Below are 17329 nucleotides of genomic sequence, written 5' to 3'. Positions count from 1 at the left end.
CCAACTTCAACTTAAAAGAAAAAGTGGTCCCTATACACTAAGACTGTCCCTAATGCCACTCTGGAGCTTCAGCAGTCATAAGCAGCAGACATTAAAAGCTTTGATTAGCAACAAGGAGAACATGTCTGATTTTGTAAACGTGAGCCATTTGACCATTAATGCACAACACAACACCTCTGCTGTGAATTCAAACCATCACAATTAAGTGGCAGAATGTCTCTCTTATCTTGTTTATACTGAGGAAAGCATCAGCTCGCGTGCTGCAGCATGCTGCCCGCTAAACAGTAGAACAGAAGAACAAGGGCAAAACTCTGCCAGCAGATTTTTCCCTATGAACTTTTGTGAAAAAATCTTAGAAACAGTGTTAAGATAGATGCTCTCAAAGAAGGTGACATGGTTACTAAATGAGGAAAAAGTTGACTGCATGAACTGCATGAACTCTAAAGTGCAAATAAATAAATAAATAAATAAGGGGAAAGTCTACTAACTTATCAACTTATGAACATATGAAATGTCAAATGTTGGCTCAGCAAGATTTTATTCTTTTTATTTGTAAGAAACCGCTATCCTCACTGTGCATAACTTTCAAATCATTTTCACTGCAGAGTCTCTGACATCGCTGTATATGTGTGTGAACACAGAGCAGCAAGATAACAAATTACACAAAAACATAAAAAATTATGTTCAAAGAGCCGGTGTGGTTGAAGTTAATCAGTGTATAAACTTTAGTTTAGCCATGGGCTGTTCAATCAATACCTCATTTTCTCCATATACTACTTACTTTATCTTAACAGGCAGCACCATCTAAATGCAACATCCCATCAAAGACGTCAGAGAAAAACTGTTTTCACAACACGACCTTTAAAACTCAGTAACAGTTCAGTTACTGCTCTATACATGCAAGTGTTGCTATTTTCACTGCTCCATGGTTACAATATTAAGATTACCGTTGTGTTTTAGTAGTGAACATTGTCAATAACTCTGTGTTTTGTTTTGTTTTTACTGCAGCTAAAGGCCTTATGTTGTAAACATGTCATTCTATCTGTAAGCATGATAGCTCAAAAAGTGCCCAGACAGTGAGCTGACACTGCCAGAGGTTTGCACTCTCAGAGTTCTTGTTGTTGTTGAAATAACTCGAGTCCACAAACTTTGGTCTGATTATTTTACCTCCATCTCAGTCAGATGCTAAATTCTGCATGTGGTTACATATTGTCTTAACAGCTTAGTGAAAATAATATCATTACATCTTCATTGTAACTTTTTATGTTCAAGTTTCAGTTTTCTGAAAATCTTTTCGATTTTTTTTTCGCTAGCTATTTGATCTTTGAGATATTCTATTAGATTCAGGGTAAGTCTTTATAATACAAACTGTGAATAAGGTGCATGCACCCTGTAATTATGTGCAACTTGTGGGTAACAAGTCAGGTTTTGCAGGAAATTCATATCTGAATAATAGTCACATAAACATCAGCAGAACATCCGATCATCTTGTATTCTCTCCAACTTCTCACAAATGTGACAGATCCATAAAAAAAGATTCTTTTTCTTTTTCATGCTTTGCATCAGCGTATCATTTGCATCAATACCTCTTTGAACTGCATATTAAAAGTTCCCATAAGCAACTACAAATGAATATCCAAATTCAAAACTTCACACCTTTTATGTCCTTAATTTGTCACAAAATAATGAAAAAAGAGGCCACATAGGAACATTAAAGTACTTCAAGTTAATTGTCTAATTACTTTTGAGCCTATGAAAATGGATGGCCTGTATTAAAAAAAAAAAAAAAAACCAATCTCTAAACAGTTAATGCAGTACTTTCTGTTAAACTCATTGAATTAAAACCAAAGGACTGTGCTTCAGGCACATACCCGTTGCCTTTTTTCAGGCAACTATGTAAATTGCACCACTGTACCAATACTCCAGCTGCATGTCTGTCCTTGAGACTGCAAGTTCATTACATCCATCACTGAAATATGAATACATGCATGTTTATGCGTATGTGTTTTCTTCCAAATGCCTGTGCATGACATGCCTTGTTAGTCAAACTCATAAAGGCTGCCATGGGACATTGGTTCTGGGTGTCACAGCTTTACACCTCAAAGGACCACTAATGATTCCTCTGATTCAATTTAAACACCCCCATCCAGTCACAGTATATTATCAGTGACAATATCTAAGAATGGGGGAGTGAGAGACTTTTGTTCAGTAGAGGGCAAAGGGTCTGATATAAGCAGAGAGTGTTGGGAAAAAGAAAGGAGAACAAAGGAAATGAAGAGAACTGGGAAGGAAAAAGTGAAAGTTTGAAAAAGTAGAGAGTAGAAGAAAAAATATCATAAATCCACTGTACATACACAGGAAAGAGAAAAGATGTACAATGTCAATATGTTGATCCCATCAACTGCTTAGTGGAGTCCTGTTGTGAATCCTAACCCATAAGTACAAAAAGTTTGCTCCCTTCCTGATTTCTTTCTTGTTGTCACACTTTGATATTTTAGATCCTCAAACTGATTTTAATATTAGACAAGAAAAACAAAAAATACAAAATGCTCTTTTTTTAAATAATCATTTCATTCTTGGAATGAATTCTTCCAGCTGTTATTGTGTCTGGTGCTATATAAACGAAATCAAACTGAATTGAACTGATTTCCCCCACCCTCTGCCATTTTGTTAAATCATAAACAAACTGAATGATCTGATTTTCTTTGGAAAGCTGTTCAGTTTCAGTAGCTACACCCACCCAGGTCTTATTACTGCTAGACTTGTTGAACTAGGAAGTCACTTCCATAAGATTCCCACATAGCAAAATTGGTATGGCCCGGATCTGGCCCACACAATGTGCTTACACATGGTCCACATACCACAAAGAATGACAGCCCTTTGGTGGCCCAGATCTGGTTTGCCAGATGTGGCCCAAACATGGGTCAGCACAAGGCCAGTTGCAGACACACTGCTGGCCCTGTGCTGGGCCAGAACAGTTTCAGCTCTGGCCCCAGATGACAGCCTAATATGTACCTTAATCAAGCCATGTACTAACAACATGTTTGAGGACATAATAGTGCAAAAGTAATATGACAAAACTTATATAGCGCTTTTCTACTCTCCTGGGACTCAAAGTGCTCTATACAATATGCCACATTCACACACTTTCTCTGAACTGAGTGCTTTCTAGCTACAATCACACACATTCTCAATCTTGACGTGCAGACTGGAGGAGCCAGGAATTGAATCACTAACCTTCCAATCAGTAGGTGACCTGCTCTACCTCTTGAGCTACAGCCACTACTGATGTGTCGGTCGCAAACGAAACAGCTCTGCGAGCCGTGGGTTTTTTTTTTTCTCTCACCCTCTCTCTCGCACTTTTTTCAGCTTCACTCCGCATGCGAGCCTTGTGCTTTGTGCTGGGAAGAGGAGGGAGGGGTAGTAGTTACACTCGAAGTAGCACAGGAACAGAGCGGGAGGGAAAGAGAGAGAATGAGAGCATGGGACAACAACGTCACATTAGAAAGGTATAGTAATCATCCACAACTATTTTCAGTTGCAGATGATAAAGGATTCAGAAAGTTTATTCATGCAGGCCTATATGACAGAGAATGTGCATCTTCTTTTTGTTTTCATAGTTTAATTTATATTTAATTGTGTTGTGGTTTGCAGTGTTTTGTGTTGTTTCACTTTAAATTTGTTTAAAAGGAAAAAGCTGAAAATTTTAATAGTTAAAAGTTGAAATGTAAATAGTTGGTTTTTGCATTATATGATTTATTTATTACATTTTATGTGGAGTGAATAAAGAAAAGTATATTTACGGTGGCCCCTAGAGACAAAGCACGTACAAACTCCAAAAGTGGAGTTTGTACGTGCTTTGTCTCTAGGGGCCACCGCATATATTTATATATAAACATATATAAATAAAACCACTTTTTTTTACATTAGTAATTCCTTTTGTGCATAATTTTATGTTATTGTTAATAATAAATTAATTAAAGCAACAAAACAACCTGAAGAGCCGGTTGAGAGCCAAAAGAGCTGGTTCTCTAAAAAGAGCCAGAAATCCCATCACTAACAGCCACCCCTTGGCAAAGATGAGTAAACCGTCACTAGGTATTGGATAAAGTGTACTCTCACAAACCTGCCAAACCTGCATTTGAAACGTTGGCTACCATAGCAGTATAGTATTGCAACATGGCATTTGGGTCTTCTACCCTAAAATAGGAAAATAGTAACATAAACAGTACCATCATTGCCAGACCTGGCCCACATCTGGTTGAGATACACTGTCATGACACCAGTTAGTCAGAAGTGCCAGATTGATGCCCAATCTGGGCTAGACCTGTTTTCTATGGGCCTGGGCCACATAAACCAAACCACAATCAGGCCAGATATGGCATGCCATCATATAGACAGTGCCATTTATGCCAGGCCTGGCCCATATCTGGATGACATACCACTTACCATGCCAGAAGTCAGCCAGCAGTGCCGGCTTGATATCAGATCTGGGCCAGACCAGCTTGCTATGTGGGTTTTGTCTGACAAAGTGAAGTTGGCTAAAAGATCTCAACACCTCATACCATGATATAAAGAACCTCAAGAACAGGTGAGTAACAAAGTCATTGCCATCTATCACTCTGGAAAGGGTTACAAAGCCATTTCTAAGGCAAAGGGACTACAGCGAACCATGATGACAGCCATTATCCAGAAATGGAGAAAAATTGAAACAGGGGTGAAACTTCCCAGGAGTGGCTAGGTTAGCAAAATTACTCCAAGAATGCATTATCTAGGAACAAGCTATATTTAAGTGCTATTACCATTAAAAGAGGCCAAGGAAAAATTAAACATTTGCCAAGACACACTGAGCAGGAAAGTGCTGGTGAAACAGCTGGACGACCCCAGACCATTCTGCCAGTGGATTACAAGAATATAAAGAAAATGTGCTCTGATAAAGCACGTGTAGGTTACACCATGAAATAATCACTATGTAAAAGTTTGAAATTAATTGTGTTGCACAGACCAAGCTACACTCACCACACTTGAAATACGAACACTAAGTGAGTTTAGAAAGATATATAATATCTTTATATATACAGTGGGGCAAAAAAGTATTTAGTCAGCCACCGATTGTGCAAGTTCCCCCACTTAAAATGATGACAGAGGTCAGTAATTTGCACCAGAGGTACACTTCAACTGTGAGAGACAGAATGTGAAAAAAAATCCATGAATCCACATGGTAGGATTTGTAAAGAATTTATTCGTAAATTAGGGTGGAAAATAAGTATTTGGTCATCTCAAACAAGGAAAATCTCTGGCTCTCACAGACCTGTAACGTCTTCTGTAAGAAGCTTTTCTGTCCCCCACTCGTTACCTGTATGAATGGCACCTGTTTGAACTCATCATCTGTATAAAAGACACCTGTCCACAGCCTCAAACAGTCAGACTCCAAACTCCGCCATGGCCAAGACCAAAGAGCTTTCGAAGGACACCAGGAAAAGTATTGTAGACCTGCACCAGACTGGGAAGAGTGAATCTACAATAGGCAAGCAGCTTGGTGTGAAAAAATCAACTGTGGGAGCAATCATCAGAAAATGGAAGACATACAAGACCACTGATAATCTCCCTCGATCTGGGGCTCCACGCAAGATCTCATCCCGTGGGGTCAAAATGATCATGAGAACGGTGAGTAAAGATCCCAGGACCACACGGGGGGACCTGGTGAATGACCTGCAGAGAGCTGGGACCAAAGTAACAAAGGTCACCATCAGTAACACACTACAACGGCAGGGAATCAAATCCCGCAGTGCCAGACGTGCTCCGCTGCTGAAGCCAGTGCATGTCGAGGCCCGTCTGAAGTTTGCCAGAGAGCACATGGATGATACAGCAGAGGATTGGGAGAATGTCATGTGGTCAGATGAAACCAAAGCAGAACTTTTTGGTATAAACTCAACTCGTTGTGTTTGGAGGAAGACGAATACTGAGTTGCATCCCAAGAACACCATACCTACTGTGAAGCATGGGGGTGGAAACATCATGCTATGGGGCTGTTTTTCTGCCAAGGGGACAGGACGACTGATCCGTGTTAAGGACAGAATGAATGGGGCCATGTATCGTGAGATTTTGAGCCAAAACCTCCTTCCATCAGTGAGAACTTTGAAGATGAAACGAGGCTGGGTCTTCCAACATGACAATGATCCAAAACACACCGCCCGGGCAACAAAGGAGTGGCTCCGTAAGAAGCATTTGAAAGTCCTGGAGTGGCCTAGCCAGTCTCCAGACCTCAACCCCATAGAAAATCTGTGGCGGGAGTTGAAAGTCCGTGGTGCTCGGCGACAGCCCCAAAACATCACTGCTCTCGAGAAGATCTGCATGGAGGAATGGGCCAAAATACCAGCTACTGTGTGTGCAAACCTGGTAAAGACCTATAGTAAACGTTTGACCTCTGTTATTGCCAACAAAGGTTATGTTACAAAGTATTGAGTTGTATTTTTGTTATTGACCAAATACTTATTTTCCACCCTGATTTACGAATAAATTCTTTACAAATCCTACCATGTGGATTCATGGATTTTTTTTTCACATTCTGTCTCTCACAGTTGAAGTGTACCTCTGGTGCAAATTACTGACCTCTGTCATCATTTTAGGTGGGGGAACTTGCACAATCGGTGGCTGACTAAATACTTTTTTGCCCCACTGTATGCCATAATTTCACCTTTAGAATTCCTTAGTATAGGTCAGTATTCATGGGTTCTTTGGTTGACTTTGCAGAGCAATGATATATGTGCCTGCTTTTTTGCTGTATTCATCTCACAGCAGGAATACACCCTCCTGCTGCTGTGGGCAAATGATCTACAAAATTATTTAGTTATGCATGAGATTCACGTACTGTAGCTTGATCATGTGCAAAAAAAGAAATCTGAGAGAATTAATGGAGAAGAAAAAAGGAAGCATGTCATTTTATAATACTCGTATGATAAATAATGCTTATACTTCTAAAGTTAAATGAAATGTGGAGACATGAAGAGCACTAGACCGGTGACCTCTACAAGCACTCTAGGTGACCTATCACACAGGACGCTGATTCAGAGTAAATATGCCAGCTCTATTTGTGCCTCTCGTGTTCATTCATCAACAGTGTATCATGGTACATGCACGGTGAGAAATAAATCTCCTCCACTTGAAATCACTCATCCTAATAGACTGCTTTTCTTTTCTTTTGAGAGATGGATTGTTCGGAAGACTACAGCAGGTTCCATACTGAGTCCAAGCTTTGGCCTTTCGCTTCATTCATCCACACATGTTGTGCTCTTCCACATGAGCAGTGAATTAGAGCTGCACTAATCCTGAAAAAGCTAGTGAATCCTCTCCCCACCCCTCCACCACTGCCACCACCACCACTCAGCAGATAATTTAGACAGTTTCAGAAGCATAGGGGGAACACAGAATAGCAAGCTTGTTTGCACAGCATTAAGTGCAAGTGGAACTTGCATACTTTATAATAATAATTATAATTATAATAATAGGACACTGTTAGGATGTTAGGACGCTTTGTTGTTTCTCCTCTACAAGAGTAGCATTAGGAGAAAAAATGCTACTCTTCTTGCTGGGCACGCTGTACAGAAATTACACTACCTCCATCATTATTGCAATCACTAAAAAACTAGCCTTTCTGGCATGACTAATTTTTTTGTTATTCACACAAGAAACTGAATGAAGCAGTTTTAGGGAGTTTAAGCTTGTAAGCTCAGTCAGGTATTGGACGTTGTGTTTTGCGGCATTTGGATAGGATTGCTGTTGCCAACCAGTTTCTATCTATGTGTTCTTTACAAACGACAATGCAATCAACCTACATGAACCCCTGTTCAGTTCAAAAAACATCTGACAGTCACTCTTTTAAGTCAGTTCATGTTTTAGTATACATGGTTAACTACCTCTGACATATCACCGCCTCATGGTGGTTAGGGGCTTTTTCAGCCATGTTATCCTAGGGGTTAGAATAGTCCATAGTGAATAGTCAGTGGCAGTTTTTGGTATGGGCGACATGGGCTGTTGCCCAGGGTGGCATTGTGGCAGGTCGGCATCATGGCATCAGCAAAAAAAAGGTGCTCGCACCCATGCTGCCCCGACATCATAGCAGTGCATTTTGATTGATTGATAATACTTTATTTCATCCCGAGGGAAATTGGGTTAAGGCTGCCAGCCGTGCCAGCGCCATCTTACCCTTCCGACCATACATGCATTACACAAAACATCACATGGGGAAGACAGGTCAGAGAGGTATAACATTGGAAAATGCACCACATGAGGAAAGATAATGAGAAAAAAATAACTCCCCCCAGACTGAGCTCCAACAGGGAGATCAGTTTGAGAACAGAAAAAAAAAACACCTCTGCACATAACACATGAAAAAACTCTTAATACACCAAAGAAACACATGACAAGCAACAGGGGTGGGTAAAGTACGGAGCCCCGCAGGGGACATGGGAGAAAAAAAAATTAAGACGGACTTTTGCGAGATCTCGCAAAACAAACTTGGGATCTCGCAAAAGTATTGCGAGATCTCGCAAAAGTTTAGCCGCATTCTTCGGAGAAAGAATGCGGCTAAAGAAAGAGTAATATTAAAACTAAGTAGCTGCCGCCATTGTTGGAATTCAACTTTCGCAAGAAAGTTTTGCGAGATCTTGCAAAAAAACTCGGGATCTCGCAAAACCTTTGCGCGATCTCGCAAAACTAACTTGGGATCTTGCAAAACAAACTCAGGATCTCGCAAAAGTTTTGCGAGATCCCGAGTTTTTTTGCAAGATCTCGCAAAACTTTCTTGCGAAAGTTGAATTCCAACAATGGCGGCAGCTACTTAGTTTTAATATTACTCTTTCTGGGTCACAAAATACACCTTTAAGATATTTTGAGGCGTTTATGTAGTTGTGTAAACGTCAGATACCTGCTCGGTTTACAAGACATCACATATTTGCAAAAGTGCTCCGACGTTTTTGGAGATCTGACACCCACTAGCTCGAAGCTAACGGGAGGTCGAGACCTACTACAGCCGGGAGGAACACCGCTTTCCCGGCACATCGTGCCTCGACCTCCCGGTCGGCTTCGAGCTGGCGGCCTCCGAAGAATGCGGCTAAACTTTTGCGAGATCTCGCAATACTTTTGCGAGATCCCAAGTTTGTTTTGCGAGATCTCGCAAAAGTCCGTCTTAATTTTTTTTTTCTCCCATGTCCCCTGCGGGGCTCCGTAGTAAAGGGTGCAGCATCGGAAGGGAATAAGCATCGAAGCCATTTGGAAAGGGAGGGGGGATGAGTGTGTGCATATCAGTGTATACACAGCAAAAACTGGAGTGTTAAAATTTCAGGGTTAAACATGTTAGAGTTGATTTCCACTCTCAAAGTGTCATTTTAACACATTCTGATTCAAATAGTGTTCAGTGTTGGAGTTATTAAACAGTGTTATTCAAGTCCAATTAAATGAGAGTTATTTATCTTGGTAGGCTCCTGGGCTTCTGCCCAGGTAAACCCGTGGATCAATTAATAGTTTGCTCTGCCGGGCCGATTTTCCATGTGCGTCTGCTGGTTACACCGTGGTGGATGCCTGCCGTGTTGCTGCTTGGAGTATTTTACACAAACGGTAAGTAATTCAAACTTATATAAAATTAACGGTATTCTATCGGTGCAGTGAGGTTTTCTTGATGTTTCTTGGTGTTCGGTTGCTGAAAACAAGCTTTAATAGAGGAGGAGATGTGTCGAAAATTCTATTTAGCCTCCAATGCTAATGTTAATGTTGCAGTCTTTTTACTCGTGAGTGACGGTAGACACTGTACGTAGAAGCGCCGCGCCACGTTCAGCTTTTCCCCTGTTCACACAGACACGTCTTTCTCCACGCCAGTTCATGAGCGTTTTTGCTCCTCTGTTTATTCAGAGCATTTTTTTTCACAATTGATAAGTAAATAACATCCCAAAATAATGGAAGAGAGCTTGTTTTAGTCACTCCTGCTTTTACTTTGACATCGTTCATCGTTGACTTGTCTCTAATCTGTCTCTCTCTGTCTCACTCTCTTCTCCCTTTGAGACACCCGCCCCAAACATAGTCAGTTAGGCTGTCCCCTCCTTTGCGATGTGTTTATTTTCATCTCTATTGTCTCTTTTCATACACGAATCTGATCGCATTTGTCAATCGCAGTATTTTATTTTGGAGAATAGCTTTTATCTTCAAAATTGCCTGGATTGTCTCGTGTGTCTTGGTGTAACTTCCTGCGGGATACCGAAACAATCGCTTCGTAGCACTCCGTGTCTGGTGTAAAATACACCATAGATTAACATGTATTTTGTATTGTGTTGCGTATCAATTGGACTCCTGCATGGACAGACACAGGTTTATTTGATAACATTAAATGTTATTGCAGTGAAATTCAAACGCATGGTCAGTATTAATCACCATGTACGGTATATGTCAGTGTTTTAATCATTTTTGCTTGAATTGCTCTAAATGTTAAATACTTACTAGTGTACCATTTTTGTTATTATTTTGTCTCAGTAAAATGCTGGTCCAGGTTCGATACTGCCAACAGCAGAAGTATGTGAAGTTAGAAGAGGTTGATGGGCGGTTTGAGTTTATGCAGTTTCATGAAAAAGGTTTGTTTATATCTTACCTAATTTTAGTTGGGGGGACAGAATTTTTTGTAGGGCGTTTCGCCAAGTCTCTTGAATCATACAGTGGTGTATCACTTTAGTGAATGTGAGGCAAGAACAGTTTACTTAAAAGGTGCACTCAGATATATCTTATCTTTTCCAGTCATCGAGAGATTCTGCCTGCCACCTGATGCAAAAGTAGTGTACAAAGATGCAACAGGGACAGAAGTTGATGAAGTGATTTTCAGTGACCTTATCAGCCAAGGCACTGTGGTCCTAACAGTTTTCTCAAGTGATGGTGAGAAATTTAAAGGGGCAAGCTCAACACCAGACATGGGGAAGGGCTGTGTGGCTGCTGGTTGTTCCAAATAATCAGGAGCACACAATTTGACCAATCAGCTGTTTGAACATTGAGATCAGTTAATTTAAATGAGTCAGGTCTGCAGTGTGATGTTGCCTTGTTAGTTAAAAATCCACAGCCAGATTTTTTTTCTACACCTTACAGAATAATGTTGTTTTTTCCTTTTAGAATTTTCTGATTGCTCCTTGTCTTCTGCATCTGATTGTTCTGATTCAAGCTTCAGCTCAAATGCAAGTACATCAACTATACTTCTAGATGAGGGTCCCAGGAAGAAAACAAGAGTTGAGGGTACTGTTGATGCAGCATCTGCTAAAAAGGTTGTGACTGTCACGGTTTGCGGGGCAAGCCGTGTGGATTTGTAGTAAGGACCCAAAAGGCGGCAGCTCTGGTGCAGGTGAGTGTTTATTTACAGGGGTGTAAGTACAAACAGCGGTGGCGACAAAACATGAAACCGGAAACCTAAACTGGGTAAACTAATAAGACAAACCAGAATGAGGATGCAGGGAGGTCCGGAGAAATACATACGGGGAGACGCAGGGAGACCGAGGGGAAACAACACAGACGAACCAGCCACTACTATGACAGAAGACACAACTAAAATACACTCAGAGAACACAGGGGGATTACATACAGGTGGGAACACAGCTGGGAGTAATTAACATGACGAGACTAGGGAGGCAAACTGAAAACACTCACATAAGACACAGACCTTCACAATAAAACAGGAACTTACACATGAAAGGACACAAACTAAGAAACGCGGACTAGATACAGGAACACACGGGCAGAACAGAGTAAACACTAACCAGAGGAAGAACAGAACCAAAATCGCGAAGAGAAAACACAAAACGCTGGGTCAAAAGGACCCAGGATCATGACAGTGACAAAACTCAGTTCTCATAGTTTTTTTTCTACTTCATTATTCTTAATATGTAGAAAAGCTATTCCTCACTTTTTGCCTCTTTTTTTTCTCAAGTTAATTGAAGGTGTACTTGGAACCAATTCAGGTGGTGAAGAGGTTCTCCAGGAATATCACACAACACAAACTCTAACAGATGCTACCAGAAGAAAAATGGTCAATATAATAGTGGCTCACATGATTGATTGCCATGGGTATGTGTGTTCTATTGGTGCATTTTTTTTTTTTTAAATACAAGTTACTATTTTGCCATTACTTAAGCATGCTAATTTAAAATCGTTTTTCAGGCACCTCCCCACCAAAGCTGTTAGAGAACAGTACGCGCTAGGGGTAGTGACATTGTTCCCATCCCTGAAAGACCCATACTCCAAGAAAGGCTATGTATAGTCACTATTATTGCACTTTGTTTACATAATTTTCATGCTGTGCATCATTGGGATTTGTGTGCGTTGACATTTAAGTTCTGAAAATTTTCAGATTGACAACACATTATTTTTGAATGTATTTACATTTTAGGAACACTTCTATGATGCTGCAAGCAGCACTGGATACATTTCTTGGCGTTTGAAAACGATACAGAGAAAGACTAGAAGAGGATCTGCACCACCAAGTAGCTCCACTGGCTTTGCTCAAGAAGGAGGTAAGAAATTAAGTGTCCACAAACTAGATAATGTTCTCATTTACATTATATACTATTTTGTTTTCATTTACCTATCTGCTCAGCACCTATGCTTTTATGTTTGTATGTTTTTCTTCAGGGGGCCCAAATTACCAAAGGCCCATTAATGTCGACATGCAGCTTGATCGAGATGCTTGCCAGGAGGCCATCTCTTTGCTGAACCATACATCTGACACTTCCTTGATTTTCCAGAAGATGAGAAAGACCTTTCAGCATCGTCAGAAGCTCATCAATGATCCTGACAAAGGTCTTGATATCCTGTCTATCTTTCCAAGATTCTTGGATACAAAAGGATTGGTGAGAATATTCAGTGGAATTTTTAATATCACTTTAAATTTCAAGATGAATGTGGCAGTAGTAGATTTTCTTTCTTAAAGGTGAATCAAGACTTCACTCTCCTGTTTGATGATGAGATATCTACCAGGCTGCTTCAGAAATGGGATCCAATCTTTAGGTATCAAATCATCAAAGAGGCCAAGCAGCTCACCTCAACAGTAGAGTTGCGTCAATTGTGCACCAATTGACGCAACTCTACTGTTGAGGTGAGCTGCTTGGCCTCAGCAGAGAGTCCACCAGGAAGTGATCTTGATGAGGCAGCAAGTGAGTTTGTTAAATATGATTTGCTATAAGCAGTTAAAGTTCAATAGCATCAGGATTCTATTAATAAATACCAATTCATTCACCTGTTAGCTTTGCTTCATCAGTTTTCTTTAGCTGTTAGTTTAATGTTTATGACAGCACATTTCAACTTTCTTAGGAAGTGCTTTTCTAGTTCTCCTTAAAAATTGCATTTGAAAGATTTGCTGTCAATTGATTCTTGTGACTCTTTGGCCGCAGCCTTTGACCAAGACATGGCCTCCCAGTTGTTACTGTTACATTTCCTTCTGCCACCTCCAGGAGGACCAAAGTATCAAAAAATCAGCGCCTCTGATGCTGTTGAGAGACTTGTAGTCTTTCATAAGGTAATTTAATATTTATAGTTTTTATCATAAGTTGTCATGTCACTGGTTAAGAGGTGAATGAAACAAATTACAGTTGAGCTTACAAAGGAGGTTTACATACTCATTTCTGTGATGCTATTATCTCTGACTTGCTCCTGTGTCAAATGCTCAGTATCTTTGTCTCAACTCCAGTCTTGCTGCAGTTTGGAAGAGCATCTCCAGAATCAGCAGAGTCAGCAGCCATACCTCCTGCCTGTTGGGCACCAGAAGAGGAAGGTCGACAGCTTCTACACTCAACAAAAATATAAACGCAACACCTTTGTTACTGCTCCCATTCCCATGGGATGGACGTAGAGACCTAAAATTCATTCCAGATACACAATATAACCATCCCTCCCAAACAGTGGTCACAAATCAGTCCAAATGTGTGGTAGTGGGCACATCTGCTATATTGAGATAATCCATCCCACCTCACAGGTGTGCCACATCAGGATGCTGATCTGACATCATGAGTAGTGCACAGGTGTACCTCAGACTGCCCACAACAAAAGGCCACCCTGGAATGTGCAGTTTTGTCTCACAGCAAAATGCCACAGATGCCACAAGCAATGAGGGAGCGTGCAATTGGCATGCTGACAGCAGGAATGTCAACCAGATCTGTCGCCCGTGCATTGAATGTTCATTTCTCAACCATAAGCCGTCTCCACAGGCATTTCAGAGAATATGGCAGCACATCCAACCGGCCTCACAACCGCAGACCTCGTGTAACCACACCAGCCCAGGACCTCCACATCCAGCAGGTTCACCTCCAAGATCGTCTGAGACCAGCCACCCAGACAGCTGCTGGAACAATTGGTTTGCACAACCAAACAATTTCTGCACAAACTGTCAGAAACTGTCTCAGGGACGCTCAACTGCATGCCCGTCGTCCTCATCGGGGTCTTGACCTGACTCCAGCTCGTCGCCGTAACAGACTTGTGTGGGCAAATGCTCACATTCAATGGCGTCTGGCACGTTGGAGAGGTGTGCGCTTCACGGATGAATCATGGTTCACATTGTTCAGGGCAGATGGCAGCTGAGAATGTCCCAGTTCTTGCATGGCCAGCATACTCACTGGACATGTCACCCATTGAGCATGTTCGGGATGTGCTTGCCCGGCGTATACGACAGCATGTACCAGTTCCCACGAATATCCAACAACCTCGCACAGCCATTGAAGTGGAGTGGACCAACATTCCACAGGCCACAATTGACAATCTGATAGACTCCATGCGACGATGTGTTGCACTGCATGAGGCAAATGGTGGTCACACCAGATACTGACCGGTTCTGGGTCCCCAGACCCCCAATAGCGCAAAAAACTGCACATTCCAGGGTGGCCTTTTGTTGTGGGCAGTCTGAGGTACACCTGTGCACTACTCATGATGTCAGATCAGCATCCTGATGTGGCACACCTGTGAGGTGGGATGGATTATCTCAATATAGCAGATGTGCCCACTACCACACATTTGGACTGATTTGTGACCACTGGTTGGGAGGGATGGTTATATTGTGTATCTGGAATGAATTTTAGGTCTCTACATCCATCCCATGGGGAATGGGAGCAGTAACAAAGGTGTTGCGTTTATATTTTTGTTGAGTGTATGTTGCCATAGACAAGCGTCTCATCCCCTGCCAGGCCAGCCACTCCCTTGGGGCATTTGATGAGCTTTTTAAAGCTCATTTTGTGTTCAATGTGTCTTATGATGCTGCACTTGTGAATTTCTACACATTTCTGCAGACAACAGTATACAATATTGATATGGGGAAAATGAAGGAGTCCCCAAGAGTTCGTGACCTGAGAGCCAAAATCCTTAACCAGGAAATTCTTCTCACAACCTAAGTAAAAATCATTAAAATGCTGACATGTTTTTTGTGTAAGAGAGCTTATCCCATCAGTCAGCAGCTGATTTCACATTTAAGAGGTGAACATGGTTATTATCCTGGACCTAAGTTTAAGTTATTTTGTTGGCAGCCAGGCTGCAGGATTCAGCTCCAAACTTATGCAGGCTTTAGGAAGCACCTCAGTAGTTTTCACAGCAATGTTGACCAAAATGATCGAACTTCAGCCATTGCTTGTTTTTCTAATGACACAGTTTCACCTGCTTTGGAGGACCAGTTTAATTCCTCAAATCTTCCTCACAGTTCTCCCAGTGTTCTTCCAGAGTCTAGTTCTTCCAGTGTTCCAGTGAGCATTGATTCAGTACTTACAAGGGATTCATCCAAAGAAATGTGTGCATCCATTGTGGCCAAACTGCAGGGTAGTGGCCTTTCTAACAGTTTAGTATCCTCACTTGTAGGCGATTTGGAGGAATTAACAAGTGAGCTTCGATAAGAAGCAAAGCAGGCCATTCTTTCTGCGTTACCCACAAAGGACTCCAGCATATCTTTAACAAATGAATGTTTTGAAAATTTTGAAAACCCTTTCACCAATCTGAACACAGAATGGAAACGAAATAAATACTTCAATCTAAAATGGGGCGTTGTAGAACCTAGAGGAATAACACTTGGAGTGAGGTATGACATCAGGCGAAATCAGAAGTCTGGTACTTATGATCAAGTACCTGTGAAGGATAATTTTATATATGTACCTATTTTGGAGTCTTTGAAGTTCATGTTTAGAAATCCAGAGATCTGTGTTTTCCTGCAGAGAGAGTGTAGCTCAGAGCCTGATGCTTATCATGACTTTTGTGATGGAAGTTACTTTAAAACTCACCTTTTGTTTTCAGCCAAAAGGCATGCATTACAAATTCAGCTATACTATGATGATTTGGAAACAGCCAATCCTCTTGGCTCTAAGCGCGGAATTCACAAAATTGGCTGCATTTATTTTGTTATAAGAAACTTGCCCCCAAAATTTAATTCCATTTTGATGAACATTCATTTAGTGTCACTTATCTACACACCAGATCTGCAAAAGTATGGTTTTGATGTTATACTGGAACCACTGATAAATGATGTCAAAAAACTGGAAAGTGTTGAGAAATCAGTTTTACCCCGGTTCTTTTTATTCCTCGAGCATCCAGAGATGGCACTGGACTCAGTAGTCATTTTCACAAAACTTTTATTCATCTTTATTCATCTTCATTTAAGCATGCACTTCTAGAAGGGAAGACGAGGCCGGTGTCCCTTGTTAGGTTTGTATTGTTGATTGTCATTTATGCTTAGAAATATTTACTTATATATGCTTAGAGTTTTGTAATTAGTTGTAGATTGGTAGAGGTTTTGATCCTTGATAGTCTGCAAACTTTGTGTGTATTAGACAGCACTTTGGGAGCATGAGAGGTCATACCGTGTCTTATTGTTTTATGGTAGGATTAACGTAGTTGCGTCTGTTCTAGTCTAAGTGCTCTTTGTTTAGATGAACTGCAGGACTTCCTCACCGTGTTATCTAGGATGAACCATCTAGGGTGAGGGGGAGGCTACCCTCTTCCTGACCAAGGATGTTTGACCCTTTGATCAGCAGTCCACACACACACACACACACACACACACACACACACACACACACACACACGCACAGGCAAGGTACTCTTTGTGTGTATGTAGACGTCATATGTTAATGAACTTATGCATATTCATGTAACCTCAATAAAAGAACAGTGGTACGGGAGAACGGACGAGAGCAACTGGGGTCAAGTGAAGGAACGGCGCCTGTCCGGTTCTCTCCCGTGCACGAGTAACATGAAGAACTTTGCCTACTTGTGTCTTGCTTTGCAGTGTAATTATATTGTCTTCAACGTTCCAGCGGATAGATTCAAGCTACAAACCTAT

General features: G+C 41.2%; 1 protein-coding gene across 1 annotated transcript; it reads left to right on the top strand.

The window, feature by feature from the left end:
* Positions 1-10525: 10525 nt before the first annotated feature.
* Positions 10526-13099, top strand: LOC113028966 (uncharacterized). The gene is made up of 8 exons (XM_080308741.1): positions 10526-10619; positions 10780-10914; positions 11146-11294; positions 11954-12090; positions 12184-12277; positions 12413-12518; positions 12655-12872; positions 12953-13099. The coding sequence occupies exons 1-8, from the start codon at positions 10526-10528 to the stop codon at positions 13097-13099; spliced, it is 1080 nt and encodes a 359-aa protein (XP_080164867.1).
* The last annotated feature ends 4230 nt before the right edge of the window (positions 13100-17329 follow it).

Source organism: Astatotilapia calliptera, chromosome 2 (genome assembly GCF_964374335.1).
Source record: "Astatotilapia calliptera chromosome 2, fAstCal68.1, whole genome shotgun sequence".
Lineage (NCBI taxonomy): Eukaryota > Metazoa > Chordata > Actinopteri > Cichliformes > Cichlidae > Astatotilapia > Astatotilapia calliptera.
The sequence above is the reverse complement of the archived record's forward strand: the minus strand, read 5'-3'. Positions and strand labels throughout refer to the sequence as shown.

What these genes read in the sequence shown, in the direction of transcription:
- LOC113028966 (XM_080308741.1), top strand. Translation starts at nt 10,526, where the DNA reads ATGCTGGTCCAGGTTCGATACTGCCAACAGCAGAAGTATGTGAAGTTA. An exon ending in ATGCAGCATCTGCTAAAAAG is followed by an intron (nt 11,295 to 11,953) that starts GTTGTGACTGTC and finishes TTTTTTCTCAAG; the next exon opens with TTAATTGAAGGTGTACTTGG. An exon ending in CACATGATTGATTGCCATGG is followed by an intron (nt 12,091 to 12,183) that starts GTATGTGTGTTC and finishes ATCGTTTTTCAG; the next exon opens with GCACCTCCCCACCAAAGCTG.